The sequence below is a fragment of the Taudactylus pleione genome, unplaced genomic scaffold (assembly GCF_031769625.1).
Source record: "Taudactylus pleione unplaced genomic scaffold, aTauple2 ptg000073l, whole genome shotgun sequence".
In the NCBI taxonomy this organism is placed as follows: Eukaryota; Metazoa; Chordata; class Amphibia; order Anura; family Myobatrachidae; genus Taudactylus; species Taudactylus pleione.
Window position 1 is genome coordinate 2,069,000 of NW_028284475.1, and position 26,600 is coordinate 2,095,599.

General features: G+C 46.4%; 1 protein-coding gene across 2 annotated transcripts in view; it reads left to right on the plus strand.

Annotated features, from left to right (window-relative positions):
- The first annotated feature begins 3,270 nt into the window (after positions 1–3,270).
- PAQR6 (progestin and adipoQ receptor family member 6) overlaps positions 3,271–26,600 on the plus strand; it is a 35,972-nt gene continuing 12,642 nt past the window's right edge. The window contains exons 1-3 of one of the 2 annotated variants that reach the window (XM_088467566.1): positions 3,271–3,418; positions 22,148–22,293; positions 24,635–24,762. In XM_088467566.1, coding sequence (XP_088323692.1) covers positions 22,243–22,293; positions 24,635–24,762 — 179 coding nt within the window. In that variant the 5' untranslated portion in view covers positions 3,271–3,418; positions 22,148–22,242. Of the gene's footprint in view, positions 3,419–6,644; positions 6,793–22,147; positions 22,294–24,634; positions 24,763–26,600 lie in introns of those variants that run through there. The other variant, XM_088467565.1, reaches the window with a different exon arrangement.

Below are 26,600 nucleotides of genomic sequence, written 5' to 3' on the forward strand. Positions count from 1 at the left end.
ATCCAACATCCTTTGCTCAAACCCATCCTTGGTGCTTGATTTGAGTTTTACTGTCTTAGACGGGAATATTAACCTTGGAGATCGGGGCAAACAGGCGACTGAATAGGATTACAAAAAAATGAAGACTATTTGAGTCAGGACAGGAAACCCCCACATGCTCCAGAGCCGGGCTACTCAACATGTGACCCTCCAGCTGGCTTGGGACGGAATGGGTATGAAATCCCAGCAGTCGGGATGCCCGCTGTCAATATACCAACAGCGACATCCCAATGCTCAGGATCCCGACATGGGTCCGGAAAGCATAGTAACCCTCCCCCTAACCCTCTGTTCCTACATCCTAACACTAACCCTCCCCACCCCAGACCCTTACCCTCCCCGTTAGTGCCTAAACCTAACACCCCCAGTGTTGCCTAACCCACCCCCGGGGGTACCTTATCCCACCCTCCCGTGATGCCTAAGCCTCCCCCTCCCAGCGGCTAAGACCTAACAAGCCCGCTATACTCCCGTTTGGGATTCCTGCATCGGCATGTCAACTACTGTCGGTTTTCCGGGGGCGAGGTAGTGGTGTTCTGGCGCCAGGATTTCATCAGCCGGGATTCCGGGTGTAGGTATATTCACGACGTCCCTCTGGAACTATGCATCCCCAGCATGCTCTGCCTCAGTTTTGCTCTTCGGACATGGGAAACTTGTGTCAAGGCATGCTGGGATGTGTAGTTTGACAGCAGCTAGAGGGCCGCTTGTTGATTACCCCTGCTCTAGACCATTATTATAGAAGCTTATTGTGCGGGATCCTCACTGCCCTGAACTGGACAATAAGATATGTCAGTGGCTTAATGGTGCGGACCAGGATGGGAGAGGTCTTGTGTGAGAGTTTACAGTGGAAATTATATATATATTAGTCCTCAGTAACTCTATCCAAGGTAAGGTAGAAGGCCCTGATGTGTTTAAGAACTAGGAAAGACCTCCTTTTGTGTCATGTGACAGGAGGTTAACGAATGCTTGTTTGGCTTAGAGAGATATCCTAGCGGGCAGTACGTATATCACAGCCCTTGTTTGTATGCGAATGTAAAGCTGCTTCTGCGATGTCCGAGATCTTCAGCGACCACAGGGGTCTGTTCAGCAACAGTGACGATGTTGCCCAGAATATTATCGGGCAGCATCGTCACGATATCTTATCAATTATGATCAAATATGGAAGCTATTCAGCAAGTTGCGGTTGCGGTAACACGCTGTCCCTGCGATGTCACAGAAGGCGTTATCTGGATTCCAATAACAATCCCTTCTGTTTGTTCCCTGTGCATGCTCAGTCATGCGCTCGGGAACAGTCTCCGTCCTGGCTTCCCGGTGACCGCGGAGGGGTAAGTACAGCTCCGGCCTCCCGAAATTGATTGATATGTGTATACAGGCTTTATACTAGCCTGTATACATGTATATTTATGCACCTTTATATTTAACATTGCTATATAAATATTAAATATACATGTATACAGGCTAGTATAAAGCCCGTATACACTTATCAATCAATTTCGGGGGGTTTAAAAGCCTCTAGAGTGACTTACCTGCCGCCGGTCACCGGGAAGCAAGGACGGAGACTGGGCGGGCTTACAAGATGCTGCAGGGCTTATGGGAGGGTTTCTGGGTGGCAGAGAACGTATGTACTGGGTATATCTGCTTAGAAACCTCAAAAATTAGTACTTAACACTTGTGACAGCCTGATGGGAGGATTTTATGCCGGGAGGTCCTGCAAAGCCGGGTGCACATTAGGCAGATTGGAACGAAGTATCGGTCACATCGCATAGTAATGTGTGCGTTCACGTGCATCGTTAATACATCTGATGTGCTGCACGTCATATGAGAACATCAGGGGAGCAATATGGTGCACATCGCTCAGCCTGTACGCGTGACCGGAAGACCACACAATATATTGGTCCAATCTCTGAAGACCTCATCTGAGCTACCAGTGATCTATACAATGATTGCATAGTGTGTACAGGAGGTAATGTGCCGACATGATGTATGGATTGCGTATTCTGTACGCTCTATATCGTGTGTTCTGGGATGCAGGGGAGTTGAAACGTCCATTGGGTCTTTCGTACGTTATTCTGATGTGTACCCGACCTAACTAGACAATCGCCAGAAGTGAAGAGGCTGGTGTCGGCATGGGACATCAAGCCTCAACATCGATGTTACCTCTCACGATTGATACCAAACCGACATTCCTCAAAATCAGATTGTAATCGCCAAACATGTTTGATTCCGGCTGTCGCTCTCTCCTTTGGAGCTGGTACAAAGCAGAATGTTCAAATGCAAATTCTTGGCGATTGCAAACCATCGATGGTGGATAAACTTCAACATATCACCATCGGGGACTTGGAACCATTGGACATCGGCCTAAAACCTGCAGTGCTCTCCCTAGTCTGAGGTGCCACACAGACATGCCTACACCATCTCAGGACAGGTGCTCGCTGCGTGGTGCATTCCTACTGGATATTCTTGCCTACCATTGACCATGGCTGGTGCTAACGATTCAAGAATTGGCAAGCCATGTAACTGTAGGGTAATAACATTGGAGTGGTGGTAGGGATGGCCAGTGTTACCATTGATGGCAAATTAGCAAGCAGCCATCGATGGCTACAAACTGTTCAAATGTTGACCATCGATGGCTTCACCAACCGATAGTCATCCCTGTTTGTGACTGGCCCATGGGCCAATAAGAACCTAGGGGCGGGGTTTTGCGGGTGCTGGGAGTGAAGCTATGCTCTGAGCCCCGACACCTTTTAAAAAAAACAACAACCATTTGGTTATGCTTAGACATCGATGGAGAAAAACCATCTGGTTATCCCCCATCGATGGCAAAAGCATTCAACATCGACCATAAACCATCAATGATTATGAATCATCGATGGCCGTCCCTAAGTGGTGGAGCTGATGCCAGGCCATGGACGGTGTAAGCCCCCCTATACCACAAGATGCGTCTGACAAAAGCCGGGATCTGAAAGCTGCTTCTCCAAAACTAAACTATGGGAGTTTGTGCTGTATGAATATAGTGAAGAAATGTGTCCGAAACTTGACCCCACACACCCACATTCCACTCTGCAGAAATACAATACCTCACAATGGCTGGGGTAACATGCAGACTATTCTCTCATCCACATCTGTGCCTTTGAAAATGTATAATCTAGACATCCCCTTCACAGCCCCCCTCCAAAATAACAAAACAAACTTATATTGTGTCAGTCATCGCAGCCTCAGTGTCGGGTTTATGGCAGCAGGAGAGAGGCGCGGATACAGCCCCACCAAGCAATGACTCTGCTTCTTTCTCATGGAGGACCGGCGGAAGTAATAACCTGCAGAATATATCACTATGTACCTGTCAGGGGGTAGATGGGACAGAGCGATGTTCTGCAGATCACCAGAGGTCAGTAATGTAATAATCTGCAGAATATATCACTGTGTACCTGTCAGGGGGTAGATGGGACAGAGCAATGTTCTGCGGGTCACTAGTGAGGTCAATAATGTAATAATCTGCAGAATGTATAACTATATGTACCTGTCAGGGGGTAGATGGTACACAGCGATGTTCTGCAGATCACCAGAGAGGTGAGTAATGTAATAATCTGCAGAATATATCACTGTGTACCTGTCAGGGGGTAGATGGGACAGAACGATGTTCTGCAGATCACTAGAGTGGTCAGTAATGTAATAATCTGCAGAATATATCATTATGTACCTGTCAGGGGGTAGATGGGACAGAGCAATGTTCTGCAGATCACTAGAGAGGTCAGTAATGTAATAATCTGCAGAATATATCACTATGTACCTGTCAGGGGGTAGATAGGACAGAGCAATGTTCTGCAGATCACCAGAGAGATCAGTAATGTAATAATCTGCAGAATATATCACTATGTACCTGTCAGGCAGTAGATAGGACAGAGCAATGTTCTGCAGATCACCAGAGAGGTCAGTAATGTAATAATCTGCAGAATATATCACTGTGTACCTGTCAAGGGGTAGATGGGACAGAGCAATGTTCTGCCGATCACTAGTGAGGTCAGTAATGTAATAATCTGCAGAATATATCACTATGTACCTGTTGGGGTAGATAGGGCAGAGCAATGTTCTGCAGATCACTAGAGTGGTCAGTTATGTAATAATCTGCAGATTATATCACTATGTACCTGTCAGGGGGTAGATAGGACAGAGCAATGTTCTGCAGATCACTAGAGAGGTCAGTAATGTAATAATCTGCAGATTATATCACTATGTACCTGTCAGGGGATAGATGGGACAGAGCAATGTTCTGCAGATCACTAGAAATGTCAGTAATATAATAATCTTCAGAATATATCACTATGTACCTGTCAGGGGATAGATGGGACAGAGCAATGTTCTGCAGATCACTAGAGAGGTCAGTAATGTAATAATCTGCAGATTATATCACTATGTACCTGTCAGGGGATAGATGGGACAGAGCAATGTTCTGCAGATCACTAGAGAGGTCAGTAATGTAATAATCTGCAGATTATATCACTATGTACCTGTCAGGGGATAGATGGGACAGAGCAATGTTCTGCAGATCACTAGAGAGGTCAGTAATGTAATAATCTGCAGATTATATCACTATGTACCTGTCAGGGGATAGATGGGACAGAGCAATGTTCTGCAGATCACTAGAGAGGTCAGTAATGTAATAATCTGCAGATTATATCACTATGTACCTGTCAGGGGATAGATGGGACAGAGCAATGTTCTGCAGATCACTACAGAGGTCAGTTATGTAATAATCTGCAGAATATATCACTATGTACCTGTCAGGGGGTAGATGGGACAGAGCAATGTTCTGCAGATCACTACAGAGGTCAGTAATGTAATAATCTGCAGTATATATCACTATGCAATGTTCTGCAGATCTGTTAAGGGTGAGTAACTACACCAGATTCTGCTTCTCAGTTTGTTTATGGTCACCGAGTAATAATATGTATTATATATTTTACTTGTCTGTGACTAATAATCATGTATATATATATATTTTATGTTGTGTATACAGATTATGAGATTACTTTTACACTCTCCTCCCGGAGAAGCTCAGGAGAGAAGTGCAGCTGACTGGAGGTGGGGGCGGGGCATCACTAGGCCCCGCCCCACCATAGAGAATGCAGCGAATGGCAGGTCGATGGAGAGGAGTCAGGGCCAATATGACACATATAAAAACACATCATATAGGCCCCGCCCTGTCCCTGGTTACCGGCATTATCCTCCCCATAGTGCCCAGTTGGCTAGGAAGTTAGCAGGATGCGGGCCGGCTATTGTTCCGTGGGACTGGCCGCAAATTAAGAGATTCTCCCGTAGCTTCCGGGAGAGTAGGCGCGTATGCTTCTACCAAGTATTAAAACAAAGTGGAAAATATATATATATGATGTAATTTATTTCTTCACATCACTGTTTGTGTCCGATGGCATTTACACTCAATGGGGGCTGAGTCTGGGATGGGAGCAAAGCTAAAATATCAGCAAGGACCTGTGCCCCTGGACATACCATGCTGCACTGCAGGAGGTGCAGATACATGTAATATTGTGCATGCAGGGTAAATACTGGCTGCTCTTGCATGTAGCCCACAGATGCTGGACAGCTTTATTATTACTTTGCAATTAGATCTGAGCTAGGACACGCTCCCAAATCTGTCTCTTCAGGATACATTCCCCCCCTGCAGTGCAGCATGGTGTTACCCAGGGGCGAAGTTACTGGCTTGTTTTAGCTTTGCTCCCAACTCAGCCCCCACCTGGTCATCTGCTCTCTATTTGCAATTAAATTTAGAGAACGGCCATTTAGATGCTATACTTCCAGAAGCCACTCGTTCTCTATGGGGCTAAGGCCAAGCCGGCCGCACTCACAAATTGCGTTCACTAAAATAAAACTGCAGCAGCGTGCTTTTGCAACGCGGCAACTGTTACGGATGCGTGCGGGTCTGGTTTATACCCCTGTGGTTTTTGTTTTGCAGAAATACATCGCACTCCCCCCCCCAGGTTTTTTATAATTTTATTTTGCTTGCAAAATGGTCATTCACTAATAGCCATAAATACAACATAAGCTACTCGCTATAACAGCTGCAGAAAATGACCGAATCGCGCACGTATCACAATCTGATGCAAATCCCTAATCACAGGTAACGCAGAGAGCGCATGTCAGCGGTACATTTGCCAACTGCCAATCACAAGCCGGGGCTCATCATCCGGTATTTGCATCTTCCCCGACCCACCGTAAAAAAATATATCTTCGCTGTTGCGTGAATGTGCGCGGTGTTTCCATGCAAGTTGCGTTTTGCGTCAGGATGCTGTATTCTGGGGCAGCGGATGGGGTGATTTGCAGCCGTGAACCCCGACAGCTGTGCCTCGGAGGGGACGATCTGTTCTGGGTCACATCACATCTATTTGTCCGGGCTGTGGGATGGCTGTGCTGTGTGGAGATGGATGCTGCAGGGCTTACAATGGTGGGTGTGTACAGAAGGGGGCACAGTACTGGGGCTGTTCCAGGGCAATACAAAGGACTGTCTTACAGAGTCCGGATCTCCTGACTAGGAGCAGCCGGCCAATAGCAGCCAGGAGGGAGAGACACTGGGAGAGGTGGTGGGGGGGAGATTTGGCTGTGGTCCAGGAGCCCAGCCAAGGAATGTGGTGAAAAAAGCAGCCCGTGGAATCAGATCTACAGGATTCAGTCCCATCCTGTAACAGCAACGCCAGCCAGAGCCACCGCCGGCCAAGAGGGACCCATGAAAGTGAAAGCCCCCAGGACCAGGTCAGTCTGGGTGAGGGCAACCTGCGGGCATTGTTCTGGCACTAACCCCCTGGCATCTGGCCCCTGTCACTCAGCTGGTTGATTTCCTATTGCGGTGGGCTGTCTGTGTACCTGTTTATACCACCAGCTTCTAGACTAGAGGGATGTAATCCGTGTGTCGCAGACTACCAGCCTCCCCGGACCCAAGAGCTTGCACTTCAATTATTGTGTTCTATTTTATTACCATGGTGAATATGTTCTCTTTTATCTGTGCTCCGCGTATGACCAGCGACAGCGCTGGTGGTCTGTGTATACTCACTGGGCAGACCTGGCACACCATTCTATACTGATATCAGTAATGAGGGTGACTGACGGACAACGGTTTCACATGGGCTTTGCCAAAATTCCACTGAGACTGAATGGAAAGGAGATTAGGGGACGTGTGAAGAGGGTTTACCAGCCCATGCAACCTCAACACTTCACTTTGCCAATTCTCTATGTAATATTTTTACTGACCTCTAGCTTTTCTTACTGACATGTAGAAATTCCAGCACATAAATTGGACGTTTTTAATCTTGCGTTTACAGGCGGCGTCACCTGGCAAATCATTCTGCTTCAAAGCAATCATGTCATTTCCCATTTACGCACTAAAATGGGATATAAATCACTTAATCAGATTATTGTCACTCGTTCTCGTCTGTAGTGGCGGCTGTAGAACTGCAGAGAATGGTAGGTTAGTACTGTACCCGTATATTCACCAGCGTTCTATCTGCAGGGAATGGGGTGTGTCCTGTCACTGGGAGCTATGTATATAATATGTGTTTTATGCTCACATGGCTTCTGTACGTTACATTATGTACGTACTGCTGGTCTCTAGCAGTAACTAGTCCCTTACCGCAAATGTGGCTGTGTATATCCATATCCATTCACTTGTATAGTGAATGACTAAATAATCTATATATAAAGTTCTGTCAATAAGATGTTACCTACAGTATAGTGATCAAATATATATACCAGATCCCCAGGACACAGAGAGGGAGTGATATCACTATATATACATCACTGGTAATATCTCACCTACAGTATAGTGATCAGTGCTATACACCAGATCCCCAGGACACAGAGAGGGAGTGATATCACTATATATACATCACTGGTAATATCTCACCTACAGTATAGTGATCAGTGCTATACACCAGATCCCCAGGACACAGAGAGGAAGTGATATCACTATATATACATCACTGGTAATATCTCACCTACAGTATAGTGATCAGTGCTATACACCAGATCCCCAGGACACAGAGAGGGAGTGATATCACTATATATACATCACTGGTAATATATCACCTACAGTATAGTGATCAGTGCTATATACCAGATCCCCAGGACACAGAGAGGGAGTGATATCACTATATACATCACTGGTAATATCTCACCTACAGTATAGTGATCAGTGCTATACACCAGATCCCCAGGACACAGAGAGGGAGTGATATCACTATATATACATCACTGGTAATATCTCACCTACAGTATAGTGATCAGCGCTATACACCAGATCCCCAGGACACAGAGAGGGAGTGATATCACTATATATACATCACTGGTAATATCTCACCTACAGTATAGTGATCAGTGCTATACACCAGATCCCCAGGGCACAGAGAGGGAGTGATATCACTATATATACATCACTGGTAATATCTCACCTACAGTATAGTGATCAGTGCTATACACCAGATCCCCAGGACACAGAGAGGGAGTGATATCACTATATATACATCACTGGTAATATCTCACCTACAGTATAGTGATAAGTGTTATACACCAGATCCCCAGGACACAGAGAGGGAGTGATATCACTATATACATCACTGGTAATATATCACCTACAGTATAGTGATCAGTGCTATACACCAGATCCCCAGGACACAGAGTGATATCACTATATACACATCACTGGTAATATCTCACCTACAGTATAGTGATCAGTGCTATACACCAGACCCCAGGACACAGAGAGGGAGTGATATCACTATATAAATATCACTGGTAATATCTCACCTACAGTATAGTGATCAGTGCTATACACCAGATCCCCAGGACACAGAGAGGGAGTGATATCACTATATATACATCACTGGTAATATATCACCTACAGTATAGTGATCAGTGCTATATACCAGATCGCCAGGACACAGAGAGGGAGTGATATCACTATATACATCACTGGTAATATCTCACCTACAGTATAGTGATCAGTGCTATACACCAGATCCCCAGGACACAGAGAGGGAGTGATATCACTATATATACATCACTGGTAATATCTCACCTACAGTATAGTGATCAGCGCTATACACCAGATCCCCAGGACACAGAGAGGGAGTGATATCACTATATATACATCACTGGTAATATCTCACCTACAGTATAGTGATCAGTGCTATACACCAGATCCCCAGGGCACAGAGAGGGAGTGATATCACTATATATACATCACTGGTAATATCTCACCTACAGTATAGTGATCAGTGCTATACACCAGATCCCCAGGACACAGAGAGGGAGTGATATCACTATATATACATCACTGGTAATATCTCACCTACAGTATAGTGATAAGTGTTATACACCAGATCCCCAGGACACAGAGAGGGAGTGATATCACTATATACATCACTGGTAATATATCACCTACAGTATAGTGATCAGTGCTATACACCAGATCCCCAGGACACAGAGTGATATCACTATATACACATCACTGGTAATATCTCACCTACAGTATAGTGATCAGTGCTATACACCAGACCCCAGGACACAGAGAGGGAGTGATATCACTATATATATATCACTGGTAATATCTCACCTACAGTATAGTGATCAGTGCTATACACCAGATCCCCAGGACACAGAGAGGGAGTGATATCACTACATATACATCACTGGTAATATCTCACCTACAGTATAGTGATCAGCGCTATACACCAGATCCCCAGGACACGGAGAGGGAGTGATATCACTATATACATCACTGGTAATATATCACCTACAGTATATGTTGTACCCATAAAAGGAGCAATGTGTGCCCAGTTGGACCTAAGATCATTTAATAGGCCGTCTTATTCATTGCATGTAAAGGCAGCATAGAGAGGACTTGTCCCAAATAAAAAAAGGGGGCTCGTCCGGGAGATATTAAATGGGGAGGAGGAGTCATGCAGATCACTGGTTTCCTCGACTGAGTGTGGATTTGGTGTATGAGTTCCCACCCGCTATTCCACTCACACGTGCAAAACCAAGGTATACAGAAGGTGCGTATTGGGGTAATTCTTCATTTTTTTATTTTTTTTTTGGGTGGGGGGGGGGGTTGTAGTGTACACAGCTCCATTCTGCACACTAAATGACTAGATTGTTCTCCACCTATTACCTATTACACCTCTTAGGTACCAGATATTGGAATTCCTCACTATACATGTATTTGGGATGCATTTTGCAAGAATTCATAGACCTATGGAAGGCAGATAAAGAACAAGCAAAAAAAAAAAAAAAAAAAAGTTGCTCTGACCAGTGTCTATAAGATAAGAAAATGGAGCCGGTTATATGTATATACCAAAGACTAAGCATACATGCTAAATACATAATTACAAGCAAAGATAAAACCACACTTAGCAGGGAGGGGGGGAGAGGGACTGGAACTCTATGTCACATGATCGCCAGGACCTGAGAGAAGACACTGGAGTTGCTGCAACCACAGGAACCAGGTGACTGCTGGGCCACCAGGGATGCTAAGCATGTCGACACGCTGACATTCTCATGTTAACCTAATGCACAGCAACAAGCTAAATGTCGACCCAACATACCATACCACATGCCAAATTCATGAGCAGCCTGAGTGTGTCAGTAGCTGTCATGGTGGCGGCCTCAGTTACATACACATACGAGCAGTCTCTTAGTACTTCAGGAGTTGCATTTGGCTGGGTGATGAAAGGAGAAGTCTCCCCCAACCCCCCCCCATTGTGAGATGGCACAATGGTCTTATAGGCTGACAGCAATGCTGGGGTCAGGGGTTCTAATCCCACAATGAGTTTGTACATTGGGGATGCTCCTTGCAAGCTCTGATTGTGTTTTATGCACCATCAGAGAAGCTGGGAGCATCCTCCACCCACGTGCCCTACACGGGGACTAACACCATGGTCACCACTAACATCACCATTAGAGCAGCAGGGTATTAGTGCACTGAGCTACACAGCTCTTACTTAGAGCTCTGCACTTTTTACTGTAATTAATCAGCCATATGCACCATTCAAGGCACTGAGAGGTAAAAAGACTGGGGACTTTGCCAATGATCAACCCAATGAGGCACCGGACTACATGGGTTTATTCTGTCAGTGGGAGGACTCTATCATCCAGCCAGATGCAACATCCAAGGTGCTAAAATAAAGGCCATGAGGGGATGCTGTCTGGTGTTCTAACCCCAAGATGGTCTTATTTTGCTATATATTGGCCATTGCACTGGGTTAATTGATGACATTGAGAAAACTCTTCTCAAAACTAAGAAACCTGGGTTGTATGTTATCAGGTCACCGACGTGCCCCTAGAGGCACCTAGCTACATGAGCCATTCATCATCCAGACACATACTACATTCATCCACATACAGCATGCAGACAGACATACAGGGGCTAAAGCAAGGTTTCCGAAACTCTACCATTAGAGTCCAAGTATTAAGGATAGCCATGCATGAGCGCATGTGACTGAAATATTACATCAGTCAATTTGATTTAACCATCTGGACTGTAATAGCAGAGTTTGGGAAACTCAGTGCTAAAGGGAAGGCCTTCTGGAGATTTGAACCGGGGGTTCCGCTAACATTGCTGGTAGTGAGATCAGCGTCTAACCCACTAAGCCACACAGGCTTCAATCAGAAAAGCAGATATTTCCCACTTTTATCACTTAGATGAGGCATCTGGCTACATGGGTTTATTCTGTCAATGGGAGCCTGCTCCAGGTTTATGTAAGCAGGGAGACTCTATCATCCAGCAAGATGCAACATCCAAGGTGCTAAAATAAAGGCCATGAGGGGATGCTGTCTGGTGTTCTAACCCCAAGGTGGTCTTATTTTTCTATATATTCGCCATTGCACTGGGTTAATTAATGACATTGAGAAAACTCTTCTCAAAGCTAAGAAAGCTGGGTTGGCTTAGTCTGTCTGTTAGCAGGTCCTCTATGTTGCTGGAAACAGGGGTTCAAATCCCATGGTGTTCTTGTTTTTCTATATAATGGGCTTTGCACTGGGTTCATTGATGTCATTGAGTAAAATCTTTTAACTGATATGAAACCTGAGATAGCTCAATCTGCAATGTTGTTGGAGTTATGGGAGTTATGGGTTGGAGTTATGAGTTCAAATCCCACAGTATACTTATATTGCCCATTGCACTGGGGTGATTTATAACATTGAGAAAATTCTGTGGATTCCGTTAAGACCTGAGATGGCTCAGTGTGCTTCTTGGCAAGTACTCTATGGTTCTGGAGTTAGGGTTTCTCATCCCACGGTGATGTTGTTTTGCTTTATATTGGTCATTGCACTGAGGTGATTGATAACATTGAGAAAAATCTTCTACTTACTATAAGACCTGAGATGGCTCAGTTGGTTGGCAGGTCTTCTATGGTGCTGGAGTCAGGGGTTCTAATTCCATGGTGGTCTTGTTTTGTTGTATATTGCCCATTGCACTTGGGTGATTGATAACATTGAGAAAAATCTTCTCTTCGCTAAAAGACCTGAGATGGCTCAGTTGGTTGGCAGGTTCTCTGTGGTGCTGGAGTCAGGGGGTTCTAATCCCATGGTGGCCTTGTTTTGTTGAATATAGCCCATTGCACTTGGGTGATTGATAACATTGAGAAAAATCTTCCCTTTGCTATAAGACCTGAGATGGCTTAGTTGGTTGGCAGGTCCTCTCTGGTGCTGGAGTCAGGGGGTTCTAATCCCATGGTGGTCTTGTTTTGTTGTATATTGCCCTTGGGTGATTGATAACATTGAGAAAAATCTTCTCTTCGCTGTAAGACCTGAGATGGCTCAGTCTGTATGGCGGCAGCTCCTCTACGGTGCTGAAGTCTGGGGCTTCAAATCCAATGTTATCTTGTTTTGTTGTATATTGCCCTTGGGTGATTGATAACATTGAGAAAAATCTTCTCTTCGCTATAAGACCTGAGATGGCTCAGTTGGTTGGCAGGTCCTCTGTGGTGCTGGAGTCAGGGGTTCTAATCCCATGGTGAACTTGTACGGGGCAGTTTGTTATTTTTTATGGTGCTCCAAAAAAAACATTTAAAAAACCGAGCCCGGGCTTCCTATCGCTGACCTCCCTACTGGCAATGCTAGCGGATGCCCCGTCTCAGAGCTCCTGGTGGGGGATGCTCCTTGCAAGCTCTGATTGTGTTTTATACACATCAGAGCTGCTGGGAGCATCCTCCACCGACGTGCCCCTAGAGGCACCTAGCTACATGAGCCATTCATCATCCAGACACATACTACATTCATACACATGCCGCATTCATCCACATACAGCATGCAGACATACAGGGGGCTAAAGCAAGGTTTCCGAAACTCTACCATTAGAGTCCAGGTATTAAGGATAGCCATGCATGAGCGCATGTGACTGAAATATTACATCAGTCAATTTGATTTAACCATCTGGACCGTAATAGCAGAGTTTGGGAAACTCAGTGCTAAAGGGAAGGCCTTCTGGAGATTTGAACCGGGGGTTCCGCCAACATTGCCAGTAGTGAGATCAGCGTCTAACCCACTAAGCCACACGGGCTTCAATCAGAAAAGCAGATATTTCCCACTTTTATCACTTAGATTAGTGCAAAATCCATAATACTAAATAGAAATCTACACGGGGACTAGAACCACGGTCACCACTGACATCACCATTAGAGAAGCAGGGTATTAGCGCACTGAGCTATACGGCTCTTACTTAGAGCTTCTCACTTTTTACTGTAATTAATCAGCCATATACACCATTCAAGCCACTGAGAGGTAAACAGACTAGGGACTTTGCCAATGATCAACCCAATGAGGCATCTGGCTACATGGGTTTATTCTGTCAGTGGGAGCCTGCTCCAGGTTTATGTAAGCAGGGAGACTCTATCATCCAGCAAGATGCAACATCCAAGGTGCTAAAATAAAGGCCATGAGGGGATGCTGTCTGGTGTTCTAACCCCAAGGTGGTCTTATTTTTCTATATATTGGCCATTGCACTGGGTTAATTAATGACATTGAGAAAACTCTTCTCAAAGCTAAGAAAGCTGGGTTGGCTTAGTCTGTCTGTTAGCAGGTCCTCTATGTTGCTGGAAACAGGCGTTCAAATCCCATGGTGTTCTTGTTTTTCTATATAATGGGCTTTGCACTGGGTTCATTGATGTCATTGAGTAAAATCTTTTAACTGATACGAAACCTGAGATAGCTCAATCTGCAATGTTGTTGGAGTTATTGGAGTTATGGGTTGGAGTTATGAGTTCAAATCCCACAGTATACTTATATTGCCCATTGCACTGGGGTGATTTATAACATTGAGAAAATTCTGTGGATTCCGTTAAGACCTGAGATGGCTCAGTGTGCTTCTTGGCAAGTACTCTATGGTTCTGGAGTTAGGGTTTCTCATCCCACGGTGATGTTGTTTTGCTTTATATTGGTCATTGCACTGAGGTGATTGATAACATTGAGAAAAATCTTCTCCTTACTATAAGACCTGAGATGGCTCAGTTGGTTGGCAGGTCTTCTATGGTGCTGGAGTCAGGGGTTCTAATTCCATGGTGGTCTTGTTTTGTTGTATATTGCCCATTGCACTTGGGTGATTGATAACATTGAGAAAAATCTTCTCTTCGCTAAAAGACCTGAGATGGCTCAGTTGGTTGGCAGGTTCTCTGTGGTGCTGGAGTCAGGGGGTTCTAATCCCATGGTGGCCTTGTTTTGTTGAATATAGCCCATTGCACTTGGGTGATTGATAACATTGAGAAAAATCTTCCCTTTGCTATAAGACCTGAGATGGCTTAGTTGGTTGGCAGGTCCTCTCTGGTGCTGGAGTCAGGGGGTTCTAATCCCATGGTGGTCTTGTTTTGTTGTATATTGCCCTTGGGTGATTGATAACATTGAGAAAAATCTTCTCTTCGCTGTAAGACCTGAGATGGCTCAGTCTGTATGGCGGCAGCTCCTCTACGGTGCTGAAGTCTGGGGGTTCAAATCCAATGTTATCTTGTTTTGTTGTATATTGCCCTTGGGTGATTGATAACATTGAGAAAAATCTTCTCCTCGCTATAAGACCTGAGATGGCTCAGTTGGTTGGCAGGTCCTCTGTGGTGCTGGAGTCAGGGGTTCTAATCCCATGGTGAACTTGTACGGGGCAGTTTGTTATTTTTTATGGTGCTCCAAAAAAAACGTTTAAAAAACCGAGCCCGGGCTTCCTATCGCTGACCTCCCTACTGGCAATGCTAGCGGATGCCCCGTCTCAGAGATCCTGGTGGGGGATGCTCCTTGCAAGCTCTGATTGTGTTTTATACACATCAGAGCTGCTGGGAGCATCCTCCACCGACGTGCCCCTAGAGGCACCTAGCTACATGAGCCATTCATCATCCAGACACATACTACATTCATACACATGCCGCATTCATCCACATACAGCATGCAGACATACAGGGGGCTAAAGCAAGGTTTCCGAAACTCTACCATTAGAGTCCAGGTATTAAGGATAGCCATGCATGAGCGCATGTGACTGAAATATTACATCAGTCAATTTGATTTAACCATCTGGACTGTAATAGCAGAGTTTGGGAAACTCAGTGCTAAAGGGAAGGCCTTCAGGAGATTTGAACCGGGGGTTCCGCCAACACTGCCAGTAGTGAGATCAGCGTCTAACCCACTAAGCCACACGGCTTCAATCAGAAAAGCAGATATTTCCCACTTTTATCACTTAGATTAGTGCAAAATCCATAATACTAAATAGAAATCTACACAGGGACTAGAACCACGGTCACCACTAACATCACCATTAGAGCAGCAGGGTATTAGTGCACTGAGCTATACAGCTCTTACTTAGAGCTTCTCACTTTTTACTGTAATTAATCAGCCATGTGCACCATTCAAGGCACTGAGAGGTAAAAAGACTGGGGACTTTGCCAATAATCAACCCAATGAGGTACCTGGCTATATGAATTTACTCTGTCAGTGGGAGCCTGCTCCTGGTTTATGTAATCAGGAAGACTGTCATCATCCAGCAAGGTGCAACATCCAAGGGGCTCTATTTACTACAATCCGCATTAAAATGCAGATTGTAATCTAGTGCTGTTAGAGTTTAACTCAACTGTTCATTATCCAATACTGTTTGGTATATGACAAGCATGGTAGTGGGTGTGTACCCATTGTCCTCTAATCTTCCAAAGTGGGATTGGAGGAGAGAGGGCGAGCACAATTCTTTTTCTTTTTGCTTGTTGTTTTGATCAGTTCATTTGATTATATATTGAGACAATGGTGTTATTTGATTATTATGCTCACTATGTGCATTCCATTCTATAAAGTTACCCTTATCTATTGGACTAATTTGTTCCTCAATATTTATATCATAATGTAAATTAGTTTAATTGATGACCTTATGCAACTATCTGTTTTTTTGTTTATATGTTACATTTTTTGTGTTAATGTCATATGTAATTTGATAAGATGATTGTTATATCTTGCTGTAACAGTCATGGCTTAAAAAAAAAAAGATATATATAAAAAAAAATATGCTGATTGTAGTGTAATATTACCAACTGAATTCGCAACATCACAGGGACTTATTAAAAATCCCTTACGATGAAGCTCTGTCCCTGCGAATCCCCTCCGCAGCCTGATCACTGTATTTTTTTGGATCGCGCCCCAACCTTCCCCTCTTAATTTCACTTACCTCCGGTGATGTCCTTGGTGGCTTCTGGGCAGCTGGTCTCCCATCCTGCAGCTGACCAGGGCACAGTGCAGGATGGGAGATCAGCTGACCGGAAGCCACGGAGGACATCACCGGAGCACCGATCACCGGCCCTGGACTCAGGTAAGTTTTTTTTCTTACTATTTTTTTTTTGGGCAGTGATCAGCTTGTGGCCTGGTAAGACCACACAGCTGATCACGAGGGCTGACTCCGGGCTCTGCCTGTTAGAGCAGAGCAGGAGTCTGTTAACCGGGGGGAAAGTATTTTTTCACAATTTATTTTTAGTAAATCTCAGGCCAATCACATTTCCCATTTCAATTATGGGAAATGCGATCTGATTACTAAAAATATGTGATAATTAGGGCTTGGAGTAGAATTTTACACCAACTGCCCTTTTAGTGAATTTAGGTAAAACTAAAATAATGTGAAAAGGGTGTAAAAACACTTTAAAAACATTTTAGTAAGAATAATGTTAATAAATAGAGCCCAAGGTGATAAAAAATAAATCCCATCAGGTGATATGAACCAGGGATCCCACAATCCCTCCCAGTAGAGGAGCTGGCTATTAGCCCACAAAGCTACATCAGATTCAGCATGTAAGGGGGCTTTTCCTCATTAATCAGACTGGGGCAACATTCACCATACTAAGGGGCATATTTATCAGTTAGCAGCAATTGGTCCCTGATAACATTTCTCATCGCCCCTTATAGCAGCAATAAATCAAGGCGCTCCTTTTGTAAAAAGTAAAGTGATCACTAACGTCATCACTGTACTTCTGGGTTCAGGACCCTTCTACGCTACCCCCTCCCAGAAAATGTTGCATAATGTAGCCCTTAGGCTACAATGACACACCGGAGTTTGGTACATTTGGGCATTTAGCAGCCCCCCCATAAAGCACCTGCGTATGTAAATGAAATCAGGGGACAGGAGAAGATACCTCGGATAGGTGCTGTGGTCACCGTACGTAAATCCTGGGGATGCTGAGTATCTGCAGGTATCTGTTCTTGTGGGATATCCAGCAATTTTTTAAATAAATGTGCCCCTAAAAGAGGATAAACAAGAGATAAGGACTAGGACAGTTACCTGGGCAGGGACACATTAGACCGGCAGGACACTGAGCCACGCTTTGCTCTTTGGGAGGTGGCAGCCATTTTTTTAAGGGGCCCATGCACGATTTTCAAACGTTCCAATCTCGTGTACGATTGTCCCTTGAGATTCTTCCCTTGAAATGATTTCCGATTTGTGCCAACAACTGGAACGATTGTACAAACGAGCATACGATTAGATGTGTTTGCAGATCGTTTACGATATATCGTATGCAACAAACAACCTCACGATGCATCTGCTGGAATCTTTTTTTTTTTCAAGGGAAGGGATTTTTCAAGACGTCGTACATCGTATCTTTCGACAAGCAAAACAGCACACGATGTGGGTCACATCGTACACGATTAGTCGAAATCTCATGGCAGGTTACTCTGATCTACGATGCCGATTCACGACGCCTCGCATCAGCATCGCAATCGTCTAGAAAACGCAATTTTTTTTACACGATTGGTCGTTACGAATGATCGAAATCGGCCATATCGTGTAAAAATAATCGCACCGTGTATGGGCCCCTTTACTGTCATTAACTCTGTAACAGGTACAAAATTGCATAATAATGACTTGCATAATAGTGGCGACTGTAATAATATTATCATGCAGCGATGATCAGTATATAGAGAAATTTGGCAAACTGTATGGTTCCAGCAGCTGGCAACGGGTTACTTGGTACCCCAGTCGATGGTCCTGCTTATCGCACCACAGTAACAGTCCAAAAACAATCTCCTGGGTATGTGCATATCCTACACAACCAGATACCCTAACACTATGCGCAGTATATTCATTGTCTTGTTCTAGGCACAGCTAAGCACCAGTTATTTGCGGCTCCTGTCCCTTTAAACATGCACAGGCAGGGTGTGGTGGCTACTGATCTGCAATCTTACTGTAGATATATAAGCTGCAGGCTGCAGAAAGCCCAGCTGACATGGATCTCACCCCCGTTTGCAGAGCACTAAGGATGTCTATGAGGCAGATTCAGGGCACAGTGGAGATTTACAGCCAGATTTCCTGAAGGTCCCTGTTCTGGGATCTTATCTGTAAGAATCAGCGAATCAGCTTCCTGCTCACTGTCATCCCACTGGGGGCCCCATGTAGGTCAGTGTGGGGGACCTTATAGTAGGCTTTGGCAATCTGTGGCTCTATTGCAGTTGTGGAACTACAATTCCCAGCATGCAGCTTGCCTCTGTTTGCCCTAAGTAGTATGCCAGGTTCCCTACATTTCTCTCAGATACATGTTGCAAATATAATAGTCTTTTCACCCATATTTAATACTAATTTCCCATGTTACGTGTCTGTTGCCTGCACCTCCTTAAGGGGTCATTAGCATTCACATAGTAGCCAAATGTCCTCACTTTTCAGAGGCAGACTCAGGCCAAGATTTAAAGATTTGTCCTTGGGAATGTCCCAATTTTTCATTTCCAGTGTTGAGTTTTTATCTCCATACTACATCACAGACAGCTAAGAGTACCTCTCACTGTTCTGAGACCATGGTGCTCAGACAGCAAAGCATTGCATATACGTCAATTTGCTGTCACACTTGCAGTGAAGAGAGCAGGCCTGCCCTTTAGTCAGTCCCCAGTAATGTACGGAGAGTCTCTGTTACCTGGGAGAATATAAAACGGTCACTTAAGCTGGGTACACACTTAACAATTTTTTTTAGTGATTTGCCCGATTCTGATGGATCGGAACGACAGATCCTCCAAATCGTCTAGTGTGTACCCACTATGTCCCGTGAGGTCGTTCCCCCCCCATCGTCAGGTCAGCCCTGCATGCAGGCCAACCTGACGATGCAGCTGATGATTCCATACCGGGCGGATGGGCACCGGATTGTCTAGTCTGTACTGGCCTCCGGATATGTCGTACTGTCTGCTTGGGGGTCGCAGCGTACACACGTCGATTAGTGTGTAGACTAAGATGCACCTTCAATTTCCATGTCGATTTTTTTTTTTTTTTTCCCCGGTTTTGGTAGATTTGCTAAATTGGTAGCTATGGGCAACATCTTCCCTTGTCCACTCTTTAAAAGGTTTCATACATTTCCCATAATTATCACATTGCTATCAATCCCTGGGGGTGGCGCTATCAACCCACAGTCCTCCTCCGTGGTCAGGTCCCCCAATTGTCCTCTCTGTGGTCAGGTCTCCCATTCCTCCTCTCTGTGGTCAGGTCTCCCATTCCTCCTCCCTGTGGTCAGGTCTCCCATTCCTCCTCCCTGTGTTCAGGTCCCCCATTCCTCCTCCCTGTGGTCAGGCCCCCATTCCTCCTCCCTGTGGTCAGGTCCTCCATTCCTCCTCCCTGTGGTCAGGTCCTCCATTCCTCCTCCCTGTGGTCAGGTCCTCCATTCCTCCTCCCTGTGGTCAGGTCCTCCATTCCTCCTCCCTGTGGTCAGGTCCTCCATTCCTCCTCCCTGTGGTCAGGTCCCCCATTCCTCCTCCCTGTGGTCAGGTCCCCCATTCCTCCTCCCTGTGGTCAGGTCCCCCATTCCTCCTCCCTGTGGTCAGGTCTCCCAATTGTCCTCCCTGCGGTCAGGCCCCCCCATTCCTCCTCCCTGCGGTCAGGCCCCCCCATTCCTCCTCCCTGCGGTCAGGCCCCCCCATTCCTCCTCCCTGCGGTCAGGCCCTCCATTCCTCCTCCCTGTGGTCAGGTCCCCCATTCCTCCTCCCTCCGGTGGCCCCCCTTTCCTCCTCCCTGAGGTCAGGTCCCCCATTCCTCCTCCCTGTGGTCAGGTCCCCCATTCCTCCTCCCTGTGGTCAGGTCCCCCATTCCTCCTACCTGTGGTCAGGTCTCCCATTCCTCCTCCCTGTGGTCAGGCCCCCCCTTCCTCCTCCCTGTGGCCAGGCCCCCCCATTCCTCCTCCCTGTGGTCAGGCCCCCCCTTTCCTCCTCCCTGTGGTCAGGCCCCCCCTTTCCTCCTCCCTGTGGTCAGGCCCCCCCCTTCCTCCTCCCTGTGGTCAGGCCCCCAATTCCTCCTCCCTGTGGTCAGGTCCCCCCCATTCCTCCTCCCTGTGGTCAGGTCCCCCCATTCCTCCTCCTTCTGGTCAGGTCCCCCCATTCCTCCTCCTTCTGGTCAGGTCCCCCATTCCTCCTCCTTCTGGTCAGGTCCCCCATTCCTCCTCCCTGCGGTCAGGTCCCCCATTCCTCCTCCCTGCGGTCAGGTCCCCCATTCCTCCTCCTTCTGGTCAGGTCCCCCATTCCTCCTCCCTGCGGTCAGGTCCCCCATTCCTCCTCCCTGCGGTCAGGTCTCCCATTCCTCCTCCCTGCGGTCAGGTCCCCCATTCCTCCTCCCTGCGGTCAGGTCCCCCATTCCTCCTCCCTGCGGTCAGGTCCCCCATTCCTCCTCCCTGCGGTCAGGTCCCCCATTCCTCCTCCCTGCGGTCAGGTCCCCCATTCCTCCTCCCTGCGGTCAGGTCCCCCATTCCTCCTCCCTGCGGTCAGGTCCCCCATTCCTCCTCCCTGCGGTCAGGTCCCCCATTCCTCCTCCCTGCGGTCAGGTCCCCCATTCCTCCTCCCTGTGGTCAGGTCCCCCATTCCTCCTCCCCGCGGTCAGGTCCCCCATTCCTCCTCCCAGTGGTCAGGTCCCCCATTCCTCCTCCCAGTGGTCAGGTCCCCCATTCCTCCTCCTTCTGGTCAGGCCCTCCATTCCTCCTGCCTGTGGTCAGGTCCTCCATTCCTCCTCCCTGTGGTCAGGTCCCCCATTCCTCCTCCCTGAGGTCAGGTCCACATTCCTCTTCCCTCTGGTCAGGTCCCCTTGTCTCCTCCTATGTAGTTTTTCTCATACTTAATTCCCTGGGAAATCTGACCACTGAGGGGCGCTGTTACATTGCGGCTAATTATTATTTTACCTCAGCTGAGACATCAATATGGCTTCTGTCTTACAGAATGTTTATAGGAAAACAAATGGCAGTTTAATACCTCTTTATATACTACTGTAGAACATTTGGAAAACATTGTGGCTAGAATCCACAGGGTGGTATTTACGCTGTCAAACCGGGGTTCCCCACGCCCTGTGGACGCTGCTTGGGATCAGAGAGCGAAGGACATCTGGAAATCATACTTTGTGTTTGACAGCGAGGGATGTAAGAGGAATAATATTTGTGCAGCTTACTGGCAGTGGACCTATTGGCATTCACACTGCATCAGTGCACTCTCTCTCTCTCTCTCTCACACTCTCTCTCTCTCTCTCTCTCTCTCTCTCTCTCTCTCTCACACTCTCTCTCTCTCTCTCTCTCTCTCTCTCTCTCACACACTCTCTCTCTCTCTCTCTCCTCTCCGTCTGTGGCTGTAGCCTCACTTCCTCTTGTGTTAACCTGTTTTGCAGAACGGATGTGTGGTCAAGGGCTGGAGCCCATACTGGGGGTTTGAGGAATCGGATCAGGCCGCCACATCTCTGAGTAAAGTCGAGGAGGCATCGAGATGCTTACCATCAAACTGCCCCAGCTCCTGAGTGTCCACCAGATGCCCCGGGTAAGTATCTCTCTGCCCTGTATCCTCTTATAGCAAGACCACCTTCTTCAGGACACGCATCACGTCTGTGGCTGAAAGCCGTCTGTATGTTACTACAATCTGATCCCTAGAAGTACAGGTTAGCGACAAAGCCTGTGGTGTCATACCAGGCCCGCCTTAAAATAGGCCCAACCAATACAACCTATGCTTTTAGAATTTACCTTGTGGATAATTATATTTAGATCGGATGCTATGAACCGCTGTTTATTATAATCCAAATGTTTTATTGACCCCGAACTATTTATTTTTATTTGTTTTTAGATTTGCACAGCGGGGGCAGCTACGCTGTCATTTCAAACCATATTCGTGAGTACGTGGCCTTTCCATTCACTAGGAACCAGTGGGCCCAGGCTGAAGGGCCGATTTATCACGCTTATCGGGAAAACACGCGGTGGCAGCATTTCCCGAGTGCCTTTTGTGTCTTTTTAGGATCAGCAGAATTTATTACAGGCGTAAACGCAAAAGATTTAGCGAATATCTCCTGCATTACTTAACGATCAGACCAGCAAGTCAAATGTTTCAGGCTCGGGGAAAAGTACGTATTGTCGAAGCCTGAAGTCTATAGGAGAGATGTACTAAGCCTTGTTGAGTGATGAAGTACCAACCAATCAGCTCCTGCCATTTTGCAATCACAGCCTGTAAAGTGACAGGAGCTGATAGGTTGGTTCTTTATATCTTTTCACTTTATCACTATGCAAGGCTTAGTACCTCTCCCCCTATATGTGACACCAGCTTCGGGACATTAGAGGCTACAGCTCTATAAAACGTCATCATTTTACGTATCCGGAGCTTTAATAATTTGACCCATGGTGCTGGACGGCAAATTAAAGGCAATTATAATTTATTCTTTATTTTACACATTATACTCCCATCCTAGAATGATCTATAGGCAACCCCTTATTACTTGTCTGAGGAGGAGGTATGTTGAATAAATGACTTTTCCGACTATCACCCTTACCACCGTCATTTTTATTTAATTGATTGATGCAAATAAAATCATGAACCATTACTAAGTTAATAAAATAGCAACTTGCCAGACTTTTACTGTTTATGCACAACCCCGAACTTGACTGAGGACATGCGCACCCTTTGCCTGAAGTCTTTGGTATCTGCAAAAGGCTGCCGCGGTCCACTTTTGACCCCAGAGGACATTTTCGCTGCGACAATTGGTTTCAGGAAAAGCGATCCTGGATCCAGCCGCTTGATACATTGAGGAAGTTGTTTATGAAATTGTTTATCATGAATTATGATAAATAGGCCCCATAATGTACTAATAATAATAATCTGCAGGATATAACACTATGGTGCCCAGTCGTCATAATACGCGATGACCCCATACAAATGTACAGTAGTATCTGACCCGCTGTGAGTTGCGGCAGCAGATACAATTCTATTAGAGCCATTCCGTATTGCTCTGGTGCCGGGATAGCTGCTGCGAGAAGCAGCTGACCTGTAAGGCCTGAAATATACACTGTTGCTGCTAATTAGTAGTGGAGAAGGTTTATACTGCTGGGCAGTGTTGGTGCACATGTATAGACTTAATTCACGTAATCGCACAGCGAGGGCTGGAGCAGGCGGAGACATCGGAATACGTCTCTAGTTGTCAGGCCCTCCTTACCATAAAAAGGAGTGGTGCTCAGCGGTTCCCACAGTCAACCTCCGAAAACTCAGTAAGGGCCATACTGTGTACCCTCTAGAGAGATTTTGAAAAGGAGATAATAAATAGACACCTTAAGGCAGGGGTCTTCAACCTTGGCCCTCCAGCTGCTGTGGAACTACACATCCCAGCATGCACTGCCAGTTTTAGCATGCTGTTATATCAAAAAGGTGGCAGTGCATGCTGGGATGTGTAGTTCCACAGCAGCTGGCGGGCCAAGGTTGAAGACCCCTGCCTTCAAGGTGATAAAATAAATAATCCTTCTATATGGGATTGCTTCTTTTACTGAGGGCATGCGGTCAATATCCCAGCAAGTTGGATGCCGGCGCTTAGAATACCGGCGCCGAAATCCCGTCACCTGTCAGAATCCCGGCACCGACATACCCACAGGCAATATTTTTGCAGCCTGTACCTACTAATTAACCCTGTGTTATAAGCTACCTATTTCTACTTGGTTAATAAACCGACTCCCAGGTTAAGCCAATGCGCTGTGCGGACTGACCGCCATACACACACCGGCTGCGCACCCAGCGCGTTAGTCACACTCAGACAATATAAAGCGCCTGTTATAGACTTCTGTGGGGCAGTTCACACAATGGGCAAATCATTGGGTACATTACTAACACGTTATTTCCTCAATGTCAGGTATTCTGGGAAGATGGGATCATGTCTGGGTACCGTCACCCTAAAAGCTCCGCCCTGGACTGTTTACTTAGTTCCTTTCAAATGACCAACGAAACTGTGAACATCTGGACCCACTTTCTGCCGACGTGGTGAGTGGATAAAAGCTGCGCAGGGGGTGTTTATTGCACAGGGCGACAGTCTGCAGATGAGAGACTGAGGGGCTGTGAGATGAGGATTTATTATAGGAGAATCACACTGTTGCCAACATTTAACACACGTTGCAGCAACACTGCTAAAACCGTACTGTCATGGCGGACATTGGATATCTACACTCCCGTCATGTCATGATTGCCGAATGTGATCATAATGAACTTTTTCAGTTTAAATACTCATGTTTATTAAATATTAATTTATAAAGTCTATAACACAAGAAGAGATGGTACGAATTTCATCTGGTAGCAAGTGACTAGTTAGGCTGCATTCCCATATCCTAGTTAATGGATATGCGCTGTTTTTCTTATTGATGTCAATGGCTCCTAGTGACTGGATAGGCTGCACTCTCAGTGATGTCACTGGCTCCTAGTGACTGGATAGGCTGCATTCTCAGTGATGTCACTGGTTCCTAGTGACTGGATAGGCTGCACTCTCAGTGATGTCACTGGCTCCTTGTGACTGGATAGGCTGCATTCTCAGTGATGTTACTGGCTCCTAGTCACTGGATAGGCTGCACTCTCAGTGATGTCACTGGCTCCTAGTGGCTGGATAGGCTGCATTATCAGTGATGTCACTGGCTCCTAGTGGCTGGATAGGCTGCACTCTCAGTGATGTCACTAGCTCCTAGTGACTGGATAGGCTGCACTCTCAGTGATGTCACTGGCTTCTAGTGACTGGATAGGCTGCACTCTCAGTGATGTCACTGGTTCCGAGTGACTGGATAGGCTGCATTCTCAGTGATGTTACTGGCTCCTAGTGACTGGATAGGCTGCACTCTCAGTGATGTCACTGGCTCCTAGTGACTGGATAGGCTGCATTATCAGTGATGTCACTGGCTCCTAGTGACTGGATAGACTGCACTCTCAGTGATGTCACTAGCTCCTAGTGACTGGATAGGCTGCACTCTCAGTGATGTCACTGGCTCCTAGTGACTGGATAGGCTGCACTCTCAGTGATGTCACTGGTTCCTAGTGACTGGATAGGCTGCACTCTCAGTGATGTCACTGGCTCCTAGTGGCTGGATAGGCTGCACTCTCAGTGATGTCACTGGCTCCTAGTGGCTGGATAGGCTGCACTCTCAGTGATGTTACTGGCTCCTAGTGAATGAATAGGCTGCACTCTCAGTGATGTTACTGGCTCCTAGTGACTGGATAGGCTGCACTCTCAGTGATGTCATTGGCTCCTAGTGACTGGATAGGCTGCACTCTCAGTGATGTCACTGGTTCCTGTAAATTAATAGGCTGCATTTCTCAGTGATGTCACTGGCTTCTAGTGACTGGATAGGCTGCACTCTCAGTGATGTCACTGGCTCCTAGTGACTGGATAGGCTGCACTCTCAGTGATGTCACTGGCTCCTAGTGACTGGATAGGCTGCACTCTCAGTGATGTCACTGACTTCTAGTGACGGAATAGGCTGCACTCTCAGTGATGTCACTGACTTCTAGTGACTGAATAGGCTGCATTTCTCAGTGATGTCACTGGCTTCTAGTGACTGGATAGGTTGCACTCTCAGTGATGTCACTGGCTCCTAGTGACTGGATAGGCTGCACTCTCAGTGATGTCACTGGTTCCTAGTGACTGGATAGGCTGCACTCTCAGTGATGTCACTGGCTCCTAGTGGCTGGATAGGCTGCACTCTCAGTGATGTCACTGGCTCCTAGTGACTGGATATGCTGCACTCTCAGTGATGTCACTGGCTCCTAGTGACTGGATAGGCTGCACTCTCAGTGATGTTACTGGCTCCTAGTGAATGAATAGGCTGCATTCTCAGTGA